Here is a 16,393-nt window from a genome sequence, read left to right on the forward strand (position 1 = left end):
GGCTGAGGATGAGGGGTGGGGGAACGAAACGGGGCGGGGAGAAGCTGGCGCTCTTACTGGCATTCGCAGTGGCGCAGATATCTTTGTTTTTTGGAGAAGCATTGCCAAATTACTTGGAAACATTGCGAATATTGTACACCGTTCGCGAATTGCAATTAACACGTGTATGCTAACGTGTACACGTCCTGTAATTACAGTTCTTCGTTCCTCGTATTAAAAAGACGTATTGAAAAGAAGGTAAAGCCTGGTACATACTATCTTAAGTAACGATGCTTTTACTTTGTATAATTCCTTCCGAAAATGGACGAGTATTTCATCGACGTAGAAGGAAAGTCGTGCCTCGGAAGAACTTGACAACATATTTTTCCCAAAGTAGCTATACGTAGAAGAGAAGGAAAAAAACGGTTATAAGTAAGACAAAAATCTGGTCGCCGTTGAAACGAGAGTGGAACGATGCAGTGGCATCGATCGTAGTGAACTCCAGCTCCCTACTCTTCGTACCACTGCTGGTGGAGGGGGGCGAGCAAACGGAGGGGAGTAGGGTAGACCTTACGCCAGTGGGCGGAGCTTGTGACTGAAGAGTTAATAGAGATACAATCGAGGGTGTCTAGTGCACTGCACTCCAGACTGGGGCGTAGGAGGAGTGAAGGGACGAGGGGGTCGGAGGGGAAAGCGGTAAGTAGGGACCACAGGTCCCCTAGTTTAGACATCACTGAGCGACGGATGGACAGCCAGTCAGACCCGTCACAGCACTCGCTCGAGTCCTCGGAAACCTCGAGAAAAGCCAATACTAAGAAGACTTGCAGCTCTTGGAGCTGATCCAGAGTCGAACCTTTCATCTCGCTTCGGACAACAGCAACGTTCGACGCGACAATGTTCGCGGCTAGATGAGCCTGTCACGTGAGCGCGCAATACCACGCAACATCCGCCGACGAATATTACGCAATACGCGGGAACAGAAGTTTTAAGACGTTGTAAGTGGCACGAACGGCTGAATGTGATCAATGAATGATCAGTGAAGAAAGTACAGTGACGCGTGCGGTGATCCTAAGGGAAACTTTAACGAGCGAGATATGAAACAGTGAGTCAGTGTCTTGAACCAGTGAACTTTAAGCTCTGACAGACTAGATACGCGACAAGTGTGGCTCTGTGCACTTTCACAAATATGACGACAGAGGATTAGCGTTACGGTTGAAATTTCACCGTTCAACTGTCACGGCTGACATTTACATTTGAATCGTATATGTGACAGACGATTCGGAAGATCGAAAGATGAGCGTAGCTCTCGTGGCAATGGATTCCGCGTACGGTCTTCGACTGGGAATTGGCAGCCATCATCATCATCATCATCATCATCATCATCACCATCATCGAGTGCGTTCACCCGAAAGTCACGTGGTTTCTCGCCAGGATCAGCAAGCAGATCACAAAGACGACATCGAGGCACCGTTGAGATTCAGCGTGGTAAATATACTGAGACCAGATTTTGGACGAGAGGCGATTCTCAACACGAAAGCACCGAAGCAAACCACCTTGGCGCCCGGTCACTCGACGACGATTCCAGTTCCGATACCTCGTCACAGTCCTCTTTCTTTGCCACGTGATCTGACTCTATCGTCCAATCGATTGTCGCCCACGAGGCCTCAGCCTGGCAATTTTTCCGTGCACAGAGAAAGGGATCTGTTTTCTTCTCACTGTGGGCTGACGTCACCCCTTCAGAGGAACACTGGTCTCAGCAGAAGCGGAAGTCTCGAAAGCCTAGCGAGTAGCAGAAGTTCCGTCACCGGAAGTTCCGTAACTGGAGCACCTTCCCTGGGTTCCACGTCCTCTACCATCGGCAGCGACTCCTTAAGTGGAGACAGCAGTGCCGGAAATGCGAACAGCACCACCACCAACCAAACTGGACTCAACGGACAGAGTCCTTGGCCTGCGTGGGTTTATTGTACCAGATACTCGGACAGACCTTCATCCGGTAGGATTGTCAGTTATTTCGAATCTGAATTTTTTGAAGACAAACTTTCATATTCACAAAAATACATAAGCATTGTAAAGATATTTTTCATAATAATTTCATTGAAATATAAAATGTAACAACGTTCATTTCACACGAATGACTTTCCAAAACGAAATTTATACTTCGAACAATTTCTAAGAATTTACAAGAATGTACGTAAATAACTTTTGTACGTTCATTCAGTTCTTCGATTTTATCAGCAACGATAATATTTAATAGTATTGCTAACAATAAGAGATTTTTACCATCGATCACATCGATTCGAGCATGAAAACAATTAATAGGTGACTCTAATATACGCGAGACGAGAAACTGATAGATGACAGGGTGGTTTCACTGGGATTAATACGCAAGATTAATCAAGATCCCACGACCCAATCTGTATCGAGAGAGATATATCTCAGTTAATCGTGGGTATCACGGAAGCGGAGGAACGCAACTAGCCAGCCATAGCTCGCCACTCTGGTACCACTATTTCTCTGTGTATCGGCTTAATCAATTTACGTTCGGTGACCGTTACATCTGCAAACCAGTTTCTATGTAAATGAACGCGCGTTTCCCGGCACGTCGTGGAAAACGCTACATAAAGTTCCCCTAATTACAGTTTCCTTCGGTGTAACGCGATCGGATTCTATAAAGAAATACTAGTTTAGACCTAGTCTTAGAAGGAACCGATCGGTACCGAACTACCGGACTGCATACTTTATGTATAATTGCAGTTTCAGCTCAGGGTGAACGTACAGCTTTGAATACACCACCTGTGTCAGTTCACAGAACTCTTGGTTCTTCTGAATCTATAACCGCGATCTACCATCTGCGACCATCGTGTCCCAGATATGCGACTTCTATCTAGTCAACAGGGTGGTCCGCGACCCTACCACCCGATAATCGCGGTTACTAATTACCGTAAATCGTGATCGATGTTCCGTTTCTTGATACCGGCTGGTTCTGCGGTTAATTAAATGGTGTTCGACGCTAAAGAGTGATCGATGGCCGATGGTAGATTTTAATCGAGCTATTTTAGCTGGTGCTTATCGTTGCACGCATGTAACTTCGAATTGGAATGATATTAGTTGAGATACTTTGAGGAAATCGACGGAAGCAAAATATGTTGAACTTGGAAGACGAGTTGGCTCGAAAATTTTTTTATTTCCCCCTGCTTGATAGTTTCAATGGAATGAAACTAAATATTAACACGAAAACACGCGTTCACTTGTTAACGTTCGTGCGTTTTTCGGTTAAACAGTTGGTTTATTTGGGAATTTTATCGAAACGATGTTTGGTGTTAATACGCAACAACTTAACGAAACTTTTCAGTAGAATAATTTCTAGTAAATGTTAACATGGTAAGATGAATTAACACGTCGCTCGGATTCTTAGTTTTTTGAATATGTCTAATAATCTTTTTATTTAGAAATTCTAAAATTCTAATTTAATGTAGGGAAATGAGTTAACTCGTAGTTTAAATTTTCAATTTCCTGAATATAGGTAACAATTTGTTTTTATTTACGAATTTTAGATATATTTTTTAGACGTTATTTCGTTTGGCTACTGTTAGGAATAAATTGTATTTAACATTGGAACTATCAGTCAAATTGGCTGGTTTTACAATTTTATTAAAAGAATAATATAATGAATTTTATTTTGTTTTTTATGTGTTCAAGCTCAAAATAACTTTGTATCAAGGCTACTTATATCAATACCAGTGAAAATAACTGGTACTTGTCAAAGTGTAAAAGTATCCTACAATCTGTTTATCGAACCTCAATTAACCAGTTTCCTCGTTTTCTACAACTTGCCACACGTTTTTTTAAATTTTTACCGCGTAGCATTCGATATGATGATATCAGATATCAGGAAAATTCCGGATTGATCGCTAGATGCTAACACTAGAAATACCACAGCAGTCAAAATGATTAGTTCTACAATTTTATAAATGTGTCAACCCTCGTTTAGGGATTATGGTCCCAGATGGATTAATAATATCAAAAATTGACTACATAACATGGAATTCCTTCTGTAAGAAAGTAATAAATCTATAAATATACAAATATTCTATTATTACGTATTTTTTAAAGACCAGTCATTTTCACTAGTTTTGGTAGAAATAGCTTCCTGTTAACTATCGGTAGTTCTAGTGTTAAGAGCGTAAGGTTTGACACTGATTTAACTGAAATTGATTTGTCTTTATCAACTTTCAACTTTGTGATTGTAGAAATCTTTGATTAACGAATGAGTTGGAAAAGGTTAGTTAACATGTTAGTGCTAAAATTTTGAAGGCAATTCATTAGAAACTTTGCTGGATAACTTCGAAAACACGTATTTCTGCTCCTTTAAAGAAATCTAAATTCTTAAACGATTTGTTTTACTAGGAATTTTAGTTCACTCTCCTGTTAATGTAGTATTTATTGATAAGTTGCCTTATGAATATTCAGTAGCTGTCAGCAGTGCTTCCAATAATTCTTCTAAACGTTACAAAAACACGATAGCAGGTTAGATCGCTAGATTAATTTACACGTGACATGAAATTATAATCTCCGATCTAAAAGTCCAAAAAGAATTTATTCTCTCTTGCTTCATTACTCTCTACGTATCTGTCCAACGGAAGATTAGTCAAAATTCTCTACCGAGTCACCGATTTCTTCGACGTGCGAGCTTCCGATAATCAACGCGAATGCGTCGCTTATTGAAACAGGATTTACGGATAGCGATCGGACCGGAGCGAGTTTGGCGTTAGAAATTCCATCATATGATAATTCGAGTGAGTTTATTTACAGTCGAATGAAAATTCGAAGCGAAACGTTAATATTCGTATGGTTTACTTATAGCTCAATGAAAATTCAAAACAATCGTGTTATCGAATGGAATTAAAATTAACGAGCAATTAACCGTTTCGTTTCAGGACCACGAACGAGGAGAGTGAAACGATCGCAAAACAACGGAAAGAGCGGGTCGCCGGAAGAGAAAAGACCACGGACCGCATTCAGCGCGGAGCAACTGGCTAGGCTGAAGAGGGAATTCACGGAAAATCGATACCTAACCGAGAGAAGACGGCAGCAGCTCTCTCGAGATCTGGGCTTAAACGAGGCGCAGATCAAGATCTGGTTCCAGAACAAAAGGGCAAAAATCAAGAAGGCCAGCGGCCAGAAAAATCCGCTAGCTCTTCAATTGATGGCCCAAGGTCTGTACAATCATTCGACGGTGCCCGTTGACGAGGACGGCGAGGAAATCGTGACTGGAAGCAATCATTCGCACTAATGACGAGTAACGTGTTGTCAAAAAGGTTGTTGTTGTACTCGTAAGAAATTTCACTCGTACGATAACCGAACAATCCGCTCGTCGCTTTACACCAACGTTCTAACCCGACGGAAGTAGTTAAAAATGTCTGGAAAGAACGATTCGAAAACGATTGCGTGTTCTAAAGTCGTCGAATTTCTTACGGAAGAGTTTAACTGAAATGGAGGTAGGAAACACGTGTTTAAAGATATTTTAAACGGTCCACGACAATATTTATCGTCGGTCAGAGCGATAGGATCCTGATCTACTTCTATATAGCTACATTAAGCGATTACCAAATAATTTTCTACTCTAGTTTAGACGTAGCTGCAGCAATGAATCTTGAAACGGTGAAATCTTGAGCGATTTATATACCAGAAATACAGACAGAAAGGGAGAAAGAGAGAGAGAGAGAGAGAGAGAGAGAGAGAAAAGTGGAGCAAGATCGACGTTCGTTTTTCGTATGATCGTATGGCCGCAGACTGAACCTTTATATTTATCGACTATATGTACGTATATCGGCATAGATACGATTCTAGTACACTGACTTCGGAACGATCCTTATCGATTAGATGCTTAAATTATTTATTTGCCTTGTACATAATTGTAAATACAAGTGATCGTAATGTGTATATGTATGATACGAGATAATCTTTAATTGCCGCGCGAAGATTATATTATTGTGTATGTGCGAAGCTGCACACGGTCGCGTGAATACAGAAACGATCTCACACTGTATATTCCTAATTATCGTACGAGTCTACATAGGATCTATATAGATCTTTCTCTAAATATACTTATATCTCATGTTCGTGTAGACAGACTTGGAAAGTATGCGTATATGGTAGATATATACCGGTGTCTCACAATATGTGGTCGATATAATCTATGTAACCCGCTTACATGTTGCCACCGATTAAATCGAATTAAATAGATATATGTGTGTGTATATATATATATATATATATGTCGGAGTAGCGTTGAGGTCAGGATTGTGGGTGTTTGGTGAGTCTTCATTGAAATTAGCCATCGTTGCGATATAGTAAAGACACAGTTTATTAGCACAGGCACGGATGATACAAGTTTAACAATCGACTGTGGTGATTAGGCACCCGCGATACTAGTAACAATGGTCTCGGGTTCGATAACGAAACCGCGGTCAGAGGGATGATGGTTGAACGTGTTCGCGAAGTCTAAGTCCGCACAATAATTCGTAAGAACGTTACTTCCTTCAGTTGACGAGATCGCGTGAAAGAATGACTTTTCCGTCCCGATGATGCCACACAGGAAAACTATATCGGGGTGTGTCTAAGGGCACGAGATCATCGGATTCGTCGAGGATAGTCTTCGTTCCGGGAGTAAGGGAAATTGGCGTTGCTGCTAATTGGTCAATTTCCATATCGGTGGTTGGAAAAGATGCTAGCCGCCCTCGAGGGAAAGTTGCTAGTGGGAGACGCCGTTCGTTGAAAGAAATAGATCTCCCCCATCTTCCCGTAGTTGGGACAAAGACTGTTCATCTGTTCGAAGGACTTTAGGTAACTAGATATTAGTGTTTATAACGGCCCTCGGGCTAGCTGGTCACGTACTGAGGAAAGACATCGACATCTGGCAATCATCTTTCTCGAAGAATAGGAACTGCGTGTGGCCACGGGACAGAGACCGTTGGAATGTTTACTGTCATGTGTCGCCAGAGATATTTCTTTTAAGGAGAGCTATAGAATTACTTCATACCTTTGTTAGGCAAAACGTTCATCCCTTGACCGCGGGCACGTTGGCGACCGACTGTCGCCTCGAGCCCAAGCTCACTATCACAAATCTCGGACAATTACAATTAGGTTGAATAACTACAATTGTTTAATTACAGCTATAGTAGGCTCTAGGTTACAATGTTGCGGGATTATCCAGCATTCCAGAGGCTCCGGTGTTCTTTCCTCTCCGACACGGCCATCCTGACTATCACACGTCCTCGTGTGTAGCTAAAATATTGTATTTTTTTTTTACATTAGACTCGACGTAGCTGATATTATTTACCATTCAATTACATGTTCCAAGTAAGTCAAAGGTCCATTTCGGCAACGAGATTCTGTTCGGAGGTTTGACAAGCAAGGAAACGAAAGAGAACTAGAATTAGTGGCGTTATAATTTATATTCAAAGTGCTAGTTGCATTCCGTGAGTTATCAGTCAGACCGTAACGACACGACAGATCATTTTCGATTCCGTACACGGGTGGGTCTCAGATTGTTGGATCGTGTTACTACGTTGGGCGTATTACGAAGGCGCAGAGTGTCCCACTGGACGTATTACGAAGGCGCAGAATGTCCCACTGGACGTATTACAAAGGCGCAGAATGTCCCACTGGACGTATTACGAAGGCGCAGAGTGTCCCACTGGACGTATTACAAAGGCGCAGAATGTCCCACTGGACGTATTACAAAGGCGCAGAATGTCCCACTGGACGTATTACAAAGGCGCAGAATGTCCCACTGGACATATTACGAAGGCGCAGAGCACCACACTGGATGCACAGCCGCAACGTGGTATTAATGATCCTCTGAGGTCCGTGAACTTGCATCGTTATTATCACCGTCGTTGTCATCATCGTAGACGTCTAACTCAGCGGGGACGCTGCTGTCTGGCATCTTCCTCAGTCTGTCATGTCTGTCCTTATATGATCTTTTGCCGTCCAAGGTTTCTAAGGTGTACCTATCTCCTTCCAGAATCTCTGCTATCCTAAATGGACCCCTGAATTTCGGATCTAGCTTCGTTTGGTTTCTTTCCTCGTTTTTACGTAACACAAACTCACCAAGTTTAAACCTAACTACTTGAGCCTTATTTTTATCGAACCTATCCTTATCGTATTTGGCACTTGCTTCTATATTTTTTATCGCCTGTCGCCGTACGTGGGAGATATCTACTTCTCTTTCTTCGATATTGTCGGGTACGGACAAGCCGTAGGGTCTCGCTGTTTTACCGATTAACAGTTCCAATGGGCTCGACTTAGTCACGCGGTTGGGGGTACAATTTAAAGCCAGTTGTGTTTCCCCGATCGCGTCTTGCCAGGACCGTCCGGTCGTTTCTATTGTTGTGAACGTATTTTTTAGCGTACCCATGATACGCTCTACCTGTCCATTGGCCCTGCTAGCACCGGTTGCTATTAAGTGGAGTTTAATATGTTTATCTCTACAAAAGTCTTGAAATTCTTTGCCCGTAAAACATCTTCCCTGGTCCGCTATTATCCGACAGGGGCTGCCGAATAAGAATATAGCGGACTTGAGTGCTTTAATGGTATTAAGGGAGTCTATCTTACGGGTGTGGTGCAAGTATACGAACTTGGTAAAGGCGTCGACCAGCACAATGACATATTCCTTCGCGTCGTTTTTACCGCTTAGTTTGCCCGTGATATCCATGTGAACCGTGTGCCAAGGTATGCTGGTCTTAGGTATGGGGTGTAGTTCGGCTTGTATTTTGCCGGAACTGGCCTTAGAAACTCGACAAGCATGACAGTTCTCGACGAATTTGCGAACGTATTTCGCCATTCCTTCGAACCAGTAATACTCGTATAGTTTCTCGAGCGTTTTATCCCATCCTAAGTGCATGATTGACTGGTGTACATGGCTGATCACGGACCACCTAAAGCCTCTTGGGACAATGGGCAAGCAGAAAGTTCTGCCCCTTCTTTGTATTTTACGGTATAGGGTGCCGGATCGTAGTTCGTAGGTGTTCGCGATGTCTTCCGCAAGCTCGTCGTTCCGCAACTTATCAACAATTTCGGTGATTTGGGGGTCGCGACGTTGTTCCGCTAAGAGCCAATCGTCGGAGATTTCGGCCAGATTGATTTCCTTTTCGGCGATTTTGTCGATCTTACGGTGATCCGAGTCTACGGGGTTACGCGAAAAGAAGTCGGCGTGAGCCATTCGTTTGCCTTCCCGATACATAATGTCGAAGGTGAAAGTTTGCAGGTAGGCCCACCATCTGTAAACCCTGTCACTTAAATGTACCTTATTACTGGATGCCTTTAGGGAGTTGCAATCAGTGACAACGAGGAATTCTCGTCCGTGTAGGTAATGACGGAAATGTTTGACGGCGTTTACAACCGCCAACGTCTCCAGTTCATAGGAATGGTATCTGGATTCCGCGGGGCTAGTCTTTTTACTGTAATATTCTACTACTCTATTTTGACCTTCGACCTTATGCATCAAAATGGCCCCATATCCTTCAGAACTAGCGTCGGTATGTAGTTCTATCGGGTAGTTGGGGTCGAATATCATTAACACCGGTGCTTCGGTCAGGACGGAAATTACCTTTTGCCTTATTTTTTCATGTTTATCCGTCCAAGCTATGCTTTTGTTACCGGAAGTAAGCGCGTACAAGGGTTTCATTATCTGTGAGAATTTAGGGACGAATTTTCGGAAGTAAGTGGCTAGACCTATGAATTGTCTGAGCTGTGTGACGGTCGTTGGCGCAGGTAAAGAGCTCAAGGCGTGTATTTTACCCGGGTTGGGGCGAACTTCTCCGTCACGGATTACATACCCCAAATAAAGTACCGAGGTCGTTAGGAAAGAACATTTTGAAAAGTTGAAAGAGAATCCGGCTTTTACGAGGGTATCCAATACGGTGTTCAATCTTTCTAGGGCTTGATCTATCGAGTCGGCAATAATTAGAACGTCATCCAAGTAGACAACAACGTATGAATACGCAAGGTCGCCTAAGGCGTTGAGAATGGCCCTCTGAAAAACGGAAGGTGCATTTTTCAATCCGAACGGCATGGTTAGGTACTCGTACTGTCCGTCGGGGGTAACGAACGCCGTATACTCCGTCGAATTAGGATGAATAGGAATCTGATGAAACCCGCTGGCCATGTCTAAGCTAATGAAGTATCTCGCCTTTTGCAATCTCGCGATCTGATCCGCGATGAGGGGTAGGGGATACCGATCCGCGACCGTGTTTTTGTTTAGCGCTCGAAAATCTACACACAGTCTATCTGAGCCGTCCTTTTTCTTCACGAGTATCATGGGGCTCGCGAACGGCGAACTACTGGGTCTTATGATTTTTGCCTTGATTAACTCGCTGATTCTCTCTCGCACTGTTCTTCGTTCTTCCTCGCTGAGTCTGTAGGGACTTCTTTGTACGGTAATGTTGGGATCAATTAATCGAATCTCTAACTGGCCCGTATTTACGCGAGTACGCGGGAAGCCCGTAATAAATGACTCTTTAAAATTTTGGAGAATAGAAATCAATCGGCTCTTATCATTACCACATACTTCGGTGTCTACTTTATTAAAGTCAATCCCATTTTCGACGGTTTTATGGCAAGCATTGACTGTCTTCGTTTTGCGGATATCGAGGCCGTTGGGCGTAATAATTACATCGAATCCTTGGCTTACTATCTCGCGACCAATCATAATATCGTACTTTAAATGACTATCGTCAAGGACGTGGAAAGCTATCTCCAATGTAAAATCGCTAATACGTACGACGGACAAAATCTGGGACGTACTTTTAACGCAGGCATTTCCGATTCCTTGCATTACTATTACATCTGTCGTTCTCTTACCGGAAAATTTCGAGGCTACAGATTCTTTAACTAATGAGCACTCGGCTCCGGAATCGAAGTAAAACGGAAACGACTCACCCAGATGACTCAAACTACCAACTGGCGGCTTCATCACACAGACGTCGACTCGGGGTTTGTTCTTGGGGCTGGATTTTCCGTCTTGTTGTTGCGGACAGTTTGGTGCGATATGGCCCTCCGCATTACACTTGAAGCAAACCACCTGGGGCGATGTTGCCGGTCGTCTTCCTTCCGGGCGTTGCGTATTTCCTCGCTGTTCTCTCTGCATCCTACGGCGGCACTCCGCTATTCTGTGTCCTTGTTTACCACAGTAGAGGCACTTCACGTGGTGGGCCGACAGCTTGCGTCTTTTGGCTTCGGGTTCCGCCGGTGGATTTCTTGACGAAGATGTCGGTTCCTCCTCGTAACAGAAGGGTCTCATCTCGTTTCGAAATTGGTCCTCCGTCTTGATGTCGCTCGTGAGAGCCAATCGTTTAAAACGTTGGTCACGCATGCTTGCCAGGAAGAGAATGATGGCGGTAAGCATTTCATCCTTCGTAGAATGTCGCCACCTCGTCTTCAGGAGGGAATAAAGACGACAGTAATAAGCCCCTAGAGATTCGTCCTTTCCCTGTGGTTCCTTGGATACTTTCATTAACGACGAGGACGTTGTCTCTTGGCCACCGAAATGCACAAGGAATCGTTCCTTAACAGTAGACCAGGTTATCTCTTCGTCTATCATCGTTTGCGTCAGCCAATGTGCCGCGGAACCTTCTAAAGCTTCACTTAAGGCGGAGTATAACGCACTGTCTCGTAGAGGGTTGTCCTTCACAAGCCGACTAACGGCCAAGCACCACGCGGCTGGATCGGCGCCTGCTACTTCGGGGTTAAAGCGTGGTAACGACAATTTTCCGGGTTTCACACTCGGTTCAAGCTCCCTCGGTTTTTGCACTAGCGTCTGAATTAAATCGCGCATAAGGGCCATTTGCTCTTGTAGCGCTTTAAACGGTTCTGATCCCACTTCTGATGTCGGAGTAGCGTTGAGGTCAGGATTGTGGGTGTTTGGTGAGTCTTCATTGAAATTAGCCATCGTTGCGATATAGTAAAGACACAGTTTATTAGCACAGGCACGGATGATACAAGTTTAACAATCGACTGTGGTGATTAGGCACCCGCGATACTAGTAACAATGGTCTCGGGTTCGATAACGAAACCGCGGTCAGAGGGATGATGGTTGAACGTGTTCGCGAAGTCTAAGTCCGCACAATAATTCGTAAGAACGTTACTTCCTTCAGTTGACGAGATCGCGTGAAAGAATGACTTTTCCGTCCCGATGATGCCACACAGGAAAACTATATCGGGGTGTGTCTAAGGGCACGAGATCATCGGATTCGTCGAGGATAGTCTTCGTTCCGGGAGTAAGGGAAATTGGCGTTGCTGCTAATTGGTCAATTTCCATATCGGTGGTTGGAAAAGATGCTAGCCGCCCTCGAGGGAAAGTTGCTAGTGGGAGACGCCGTTCGTTGAAAGAAATAGATCTCCCCCATCTTCCCGTAGTTGGGACAAAGACTGTTCATCTGTTCGAAGGACTTTAGGTAACTAGATATTAGTGTTTATAACGGCCCTCGGGCTAGCTGGTCACGTACTGAGGAAAGACATCGACATCTGGCAATCATCTTTCTCGAAGAATAGGAACTGCGTGTGGCCACGGGACAGAGACCGTTGGAATGTTTACTGTCATGTGTCGCCAGAGATATTTCTTTTAAGGAGAGCTATAGAATTACTTCATACCTTTGTTAGGCAAAACGTTCATCCCTTGACCGCGGGCACGTTGGCGACCGACTGTCGCCTCGAGCCCAAGCTCACTATCACAAATCTCGGACAATTACAATTAGGTTGAATAACTACAATTGTTTAATTACAGCTATAGTAGGCTCTAGGTTACAATGTTGCGGGATTATCCAGCATTCCAGAGGCTCCGGTGTTCTTTCCTCTCCGACATATATATATATATATATATATATATATATATATGCGAGCTGTTTCTACATTATTCTCCTGTCCTTGGATATCTTGCACGATTTCAGATTTACTTTACAACTTCTGAAATCTGAGACATTATTTTCCATCGTAATCTGTTTTTAATAATGACGAAAAATTTCTCTTCCAATATTGGGAACAATTAATTAAATAAATATTCACCTCTACTAATGGAATGTGAATTTAAATATAGTTTGCCACTCTACGTAGTGGATAATTGTTAATGAAAAAAAAAAAAAAGGAAGAACAGGATCGTTTATGGTCGAACGATTTCAAAATGAAAGCGGACCAGAGCAATTAGTAAAATTTACGTGGCCGAAAAGTATGCGGATCGTGGAAGAGACGCCGTCTGTGTATATGGTCGCCATGGACGCGCCTCGTTCTCAGTGCAACGGTGCGGCGCGGCGTGACGCGATAATTGATCCTAAATTAACGAGCCACCCGGTATTCCGAGCGCAACCGACAAATGGAACGTGGCGAGGATGACAGTGCGCGACTAGCTCAAACGCATTCGCGCACATGTCGCTGCCGATCGACATGGGATAAGCGATATGTGCACCTGTTAGTAGCTGCCATACGTGGCTGCCCGCGAACAGATTTACGAAGGTACATTTTTTCTTCCTCAGAGAATGTCTAATACATTCGCTGCTATTAAAATATCGCTATCCTTCTTTAGAAGCTATTTTTCTTCATTACAGATATCTCTACTTTAATTAATAACGTTTGTGTTTTAATTATGGTTCTGATTATTTTCTAAATGTCTCTTTTATTTTTACGTAGGACAGGATGGGGCTCAAACTACCGCTTTTCGTATAAACTTGTGTAAAAATTTGTAATAACAATATAGAGATATATTTGTTTCTTGTATTGAAGTATTTGATTATTTAATACCATTATACTTAATTGTTATAAAGTTTATTGGTTAATGCTCTCACTTTTTGCAAATTTTAAATCTTTGTCGATATAAAAGGGGCTTTTTGCCCCAGAAACAGGTAAAAAACTCCTTTCGTATTAACAAATATTTATTAAGTGAACTTTTTTTGGTATACAATATTGACGGAAAATATTACGGTATGATTTCTTAAACAAAAAAATGAAAATACAGAACAGAGATTCGGCTTGAACAAAAAATAAAAATACGTGTAAGTCAGAGCTTTTTGGCTTAAACTAAAAACTAATAAAGCTAAAAAAAATCCTTTTTAAACACTGGCATTATTTCTTTATACTTATCTTATCAACGTCATCTTATAATGAAAACAAATAATACAATCTATTTAACAGATACTCGATTAAAATGTTTTCCTGTTCAACGAAAATATTTGTCGTGGCGATGCATATCCGAATGAAATTTTATCTGGATATTCTTTGTATCTTGCAATAAATCTTTTCAAGAAATTCTTACAAATATCATATTTCCTGGATACTCTACATAATATTATTTTACCGTTTATTACGTTGTCTGCTGCTTGTCTCATTACTTTCAAAGATTTCTTGCCACGATCCATTCGTCTTTTGTAGTGTTACATTCTAATAAAAAAAATAAACGTAAACAATCTTTTAGTTTTAGGTGAAGTAGCAATACACCTCCACGTGGGTTATTAAGTTCCAATATAAGAACCTCCAATATAAGGGAATACTCAAAGGAACACACAACCTTAACGTACTTGCTTCATACGCTGTTAAGCTATTATGTCACTTAAATGTAACTCAATAAAAGCGACGTACCTTTTGAAATTTTTGATCTAAATAATGATAAAGGCGTTGTATAAATCGTAAGATCGAATGGCGGGTTTGCTGCCCCCCCCCCGCAGACAATGCTCTAATCATACGATGCCATTGTTCATCAATTGCTTTATAACGAAGATTTTGAATTCGGGACATTTTACCATAAATTTCGACATAAAAATATTCGAGATGATCCGGTGTGGTGTTGTAATATTTTCAATTAGAATAATTATGCTATATTGCAATATTTTTTATTGTTCTTGCAAGAGAAAATGATTTGATATTTTATAACGAAGATTTTGAATTCGGGACTTTTTACCATAAATTTCGACATAAAAATGTTCGAGATGATCCGGTGTGGTGTTGCGATATTTTCAATTAGAATAATTATGCTATATTGCAATATTTTTATTGTTTTTGCAAGAGAAAATGATTTGATATTTTGTAACGAAGATTTTGAATTCGGGATTTTTTACCATAAATTTCGACATAAAAATGTTCGAGATGATCCGGTGTGGTGTTGCGATATTTTCAATTAGAATAATTATGCTATATTGCAATATTTTTTATTGTTTTTGCAAGAGAAAATGATTTGATATTTTATAACGAAGATTTTGAATTCGGGACTTTTTACCATAAATTTCGACATAAAAATATTCGAGATGATCCGGTGTGGTGTTGTAATATTTTCAATTAGAATAATTATGCTATATTGCAATATTTTTTATTGTTTTTGCAAGAGAGAATGATTTGATATTTTATAACGAAGATTTTGAATTCGGGACTTTTTACCATAAATTTCGACATAAAAATGTTCGAGATGATCCGGTGTGGTGTTGCGATATTTTCAATTAGAATAATTATGCTATATTGCAATATTTTTATTGTTTTTGCAAAAGAAAATGATTCTTTATATTTAATATATCGGAATTATAAGAGTGATAAAAATTCGTAATTTTTTATACAATTCTAAATTTACAGCAAATGAATGACTTTTTAAATTCATATGTTTAGTACGTATGCGGATAAAGGCTTGTTTTTCTCGTTACTTTCATTCTAATTTCTTTACTGTAAGTCTTACTCTTCTGTCATCAGTAGCTAACACTGTTTAATATATTTGAAGTTCTACAAGCCGGAAATTTGTATGTCTAACAACCAATGTCGAATAAAAGGGACAAGTTGAATGTTATTAATTGTCATTAATTTGAACGCATCGGTGGCAATGAGGTTCAGCATCCACAACCACACAGTCTGCCGGTACACGGAAACGGATATGTATGCGGATGGTAGCCGAAACCGGGGATAAATTACTGAGTCGTCGTCGTTGGCTATTGTATTTGAACGTGACGATCCCTAATTGGTAATTCTATCGCGAACCCGTTGCATTGTCCGACGTAATTGCGTGCTACGCTACTTTCGTGTACTAAAGGTAGATTCGATTTTACCGATTATCTGCTATGTACTAAATGCGAAAAACATCGTCGTAATTTTATTACAAGACTCTTTCTTTTATTACACTTAGTCCTCTATTCGAATTATTATCTTATCTTATCCTTCTAATTTATTTTGAACGAATTGTAATAAACTCGTGTCTCGTTAACTAATCATCATTTCCAGTTTATAGCACCGACCATTCGGCTCATTTACCAAGATCAAGTATACGAAATATTAACTACACATTACATTACAGAATGGTTTGTTTTTATGCCACAAAACGAGGTATCTGTAACCCGGACTTGGTCTTATAACGAAAAATATCAATTGTATCATAAATCCCTTTATGGAG

The 16,393-nt window shown here is 41.4% G+C and overlaps 1 protein-coding gene across 1 annotated transcript; it reads left to right on the forward strand.

Annotated features, from left to right (window-relative positions):
* Positions 1-695: 695 nt before the first annotated feature.
* LOC138182629 (homeobox protein engrailed-1a) lies at positions 696-6,195 on the forward strand. The gene is made up of 2 exons (XM_069118663.1): positions 696-1,972; positions 4,917-6,195. The coding sequence occupies exons 1-2, from the start codon at positions 1,273-1,275 to the stop codon at positions 5,270-5,272; spliced, it is 1,056 nt and encodes a 351-aa protein (XP_068974764.1). The 5' UTR covers positions 696-1,272; the 3' UTR covers positions 5,273-6,195.
* The last annotated feature ends 10,198 nt before the right edge of the window (positions 6,196-16,393 follow it).

This window comes from Bombus flavifrons, chromosome 8 (genome assembly GCF_040668555.2).
Source record: "Bombus flavifrons isolate JBK064 chromosome 8, iyBomFlav1_principal, whole genome shotgun sequence".
Classification (NCBI taxonomy): domain Eukaryota; kingdom Metazoa; phylum Arthropoda; class Insecta; order Hymenoptera; family Apidae; genus Bombus; species Bombus flavifrons.

What these genes read in the sequence shown, in the direction of transcription:
- LOC138182629 (XM_069118663.1), top strand. Translation starts at nt 1,273, where the DNA reads ATGAGCGTAGCTCTCGTGGCAATGGATTCCGCGTACGGTCTTCGACTG. An exon ending in CTCGGACAGACCTTCATCCG is followed by an intron (nt 1,973 to 4,916) that starts GTAGGATTGTCA and finishes GTTTCGTTTCAG; the next exon opens with GACCACGAACGAGGAGAGTG.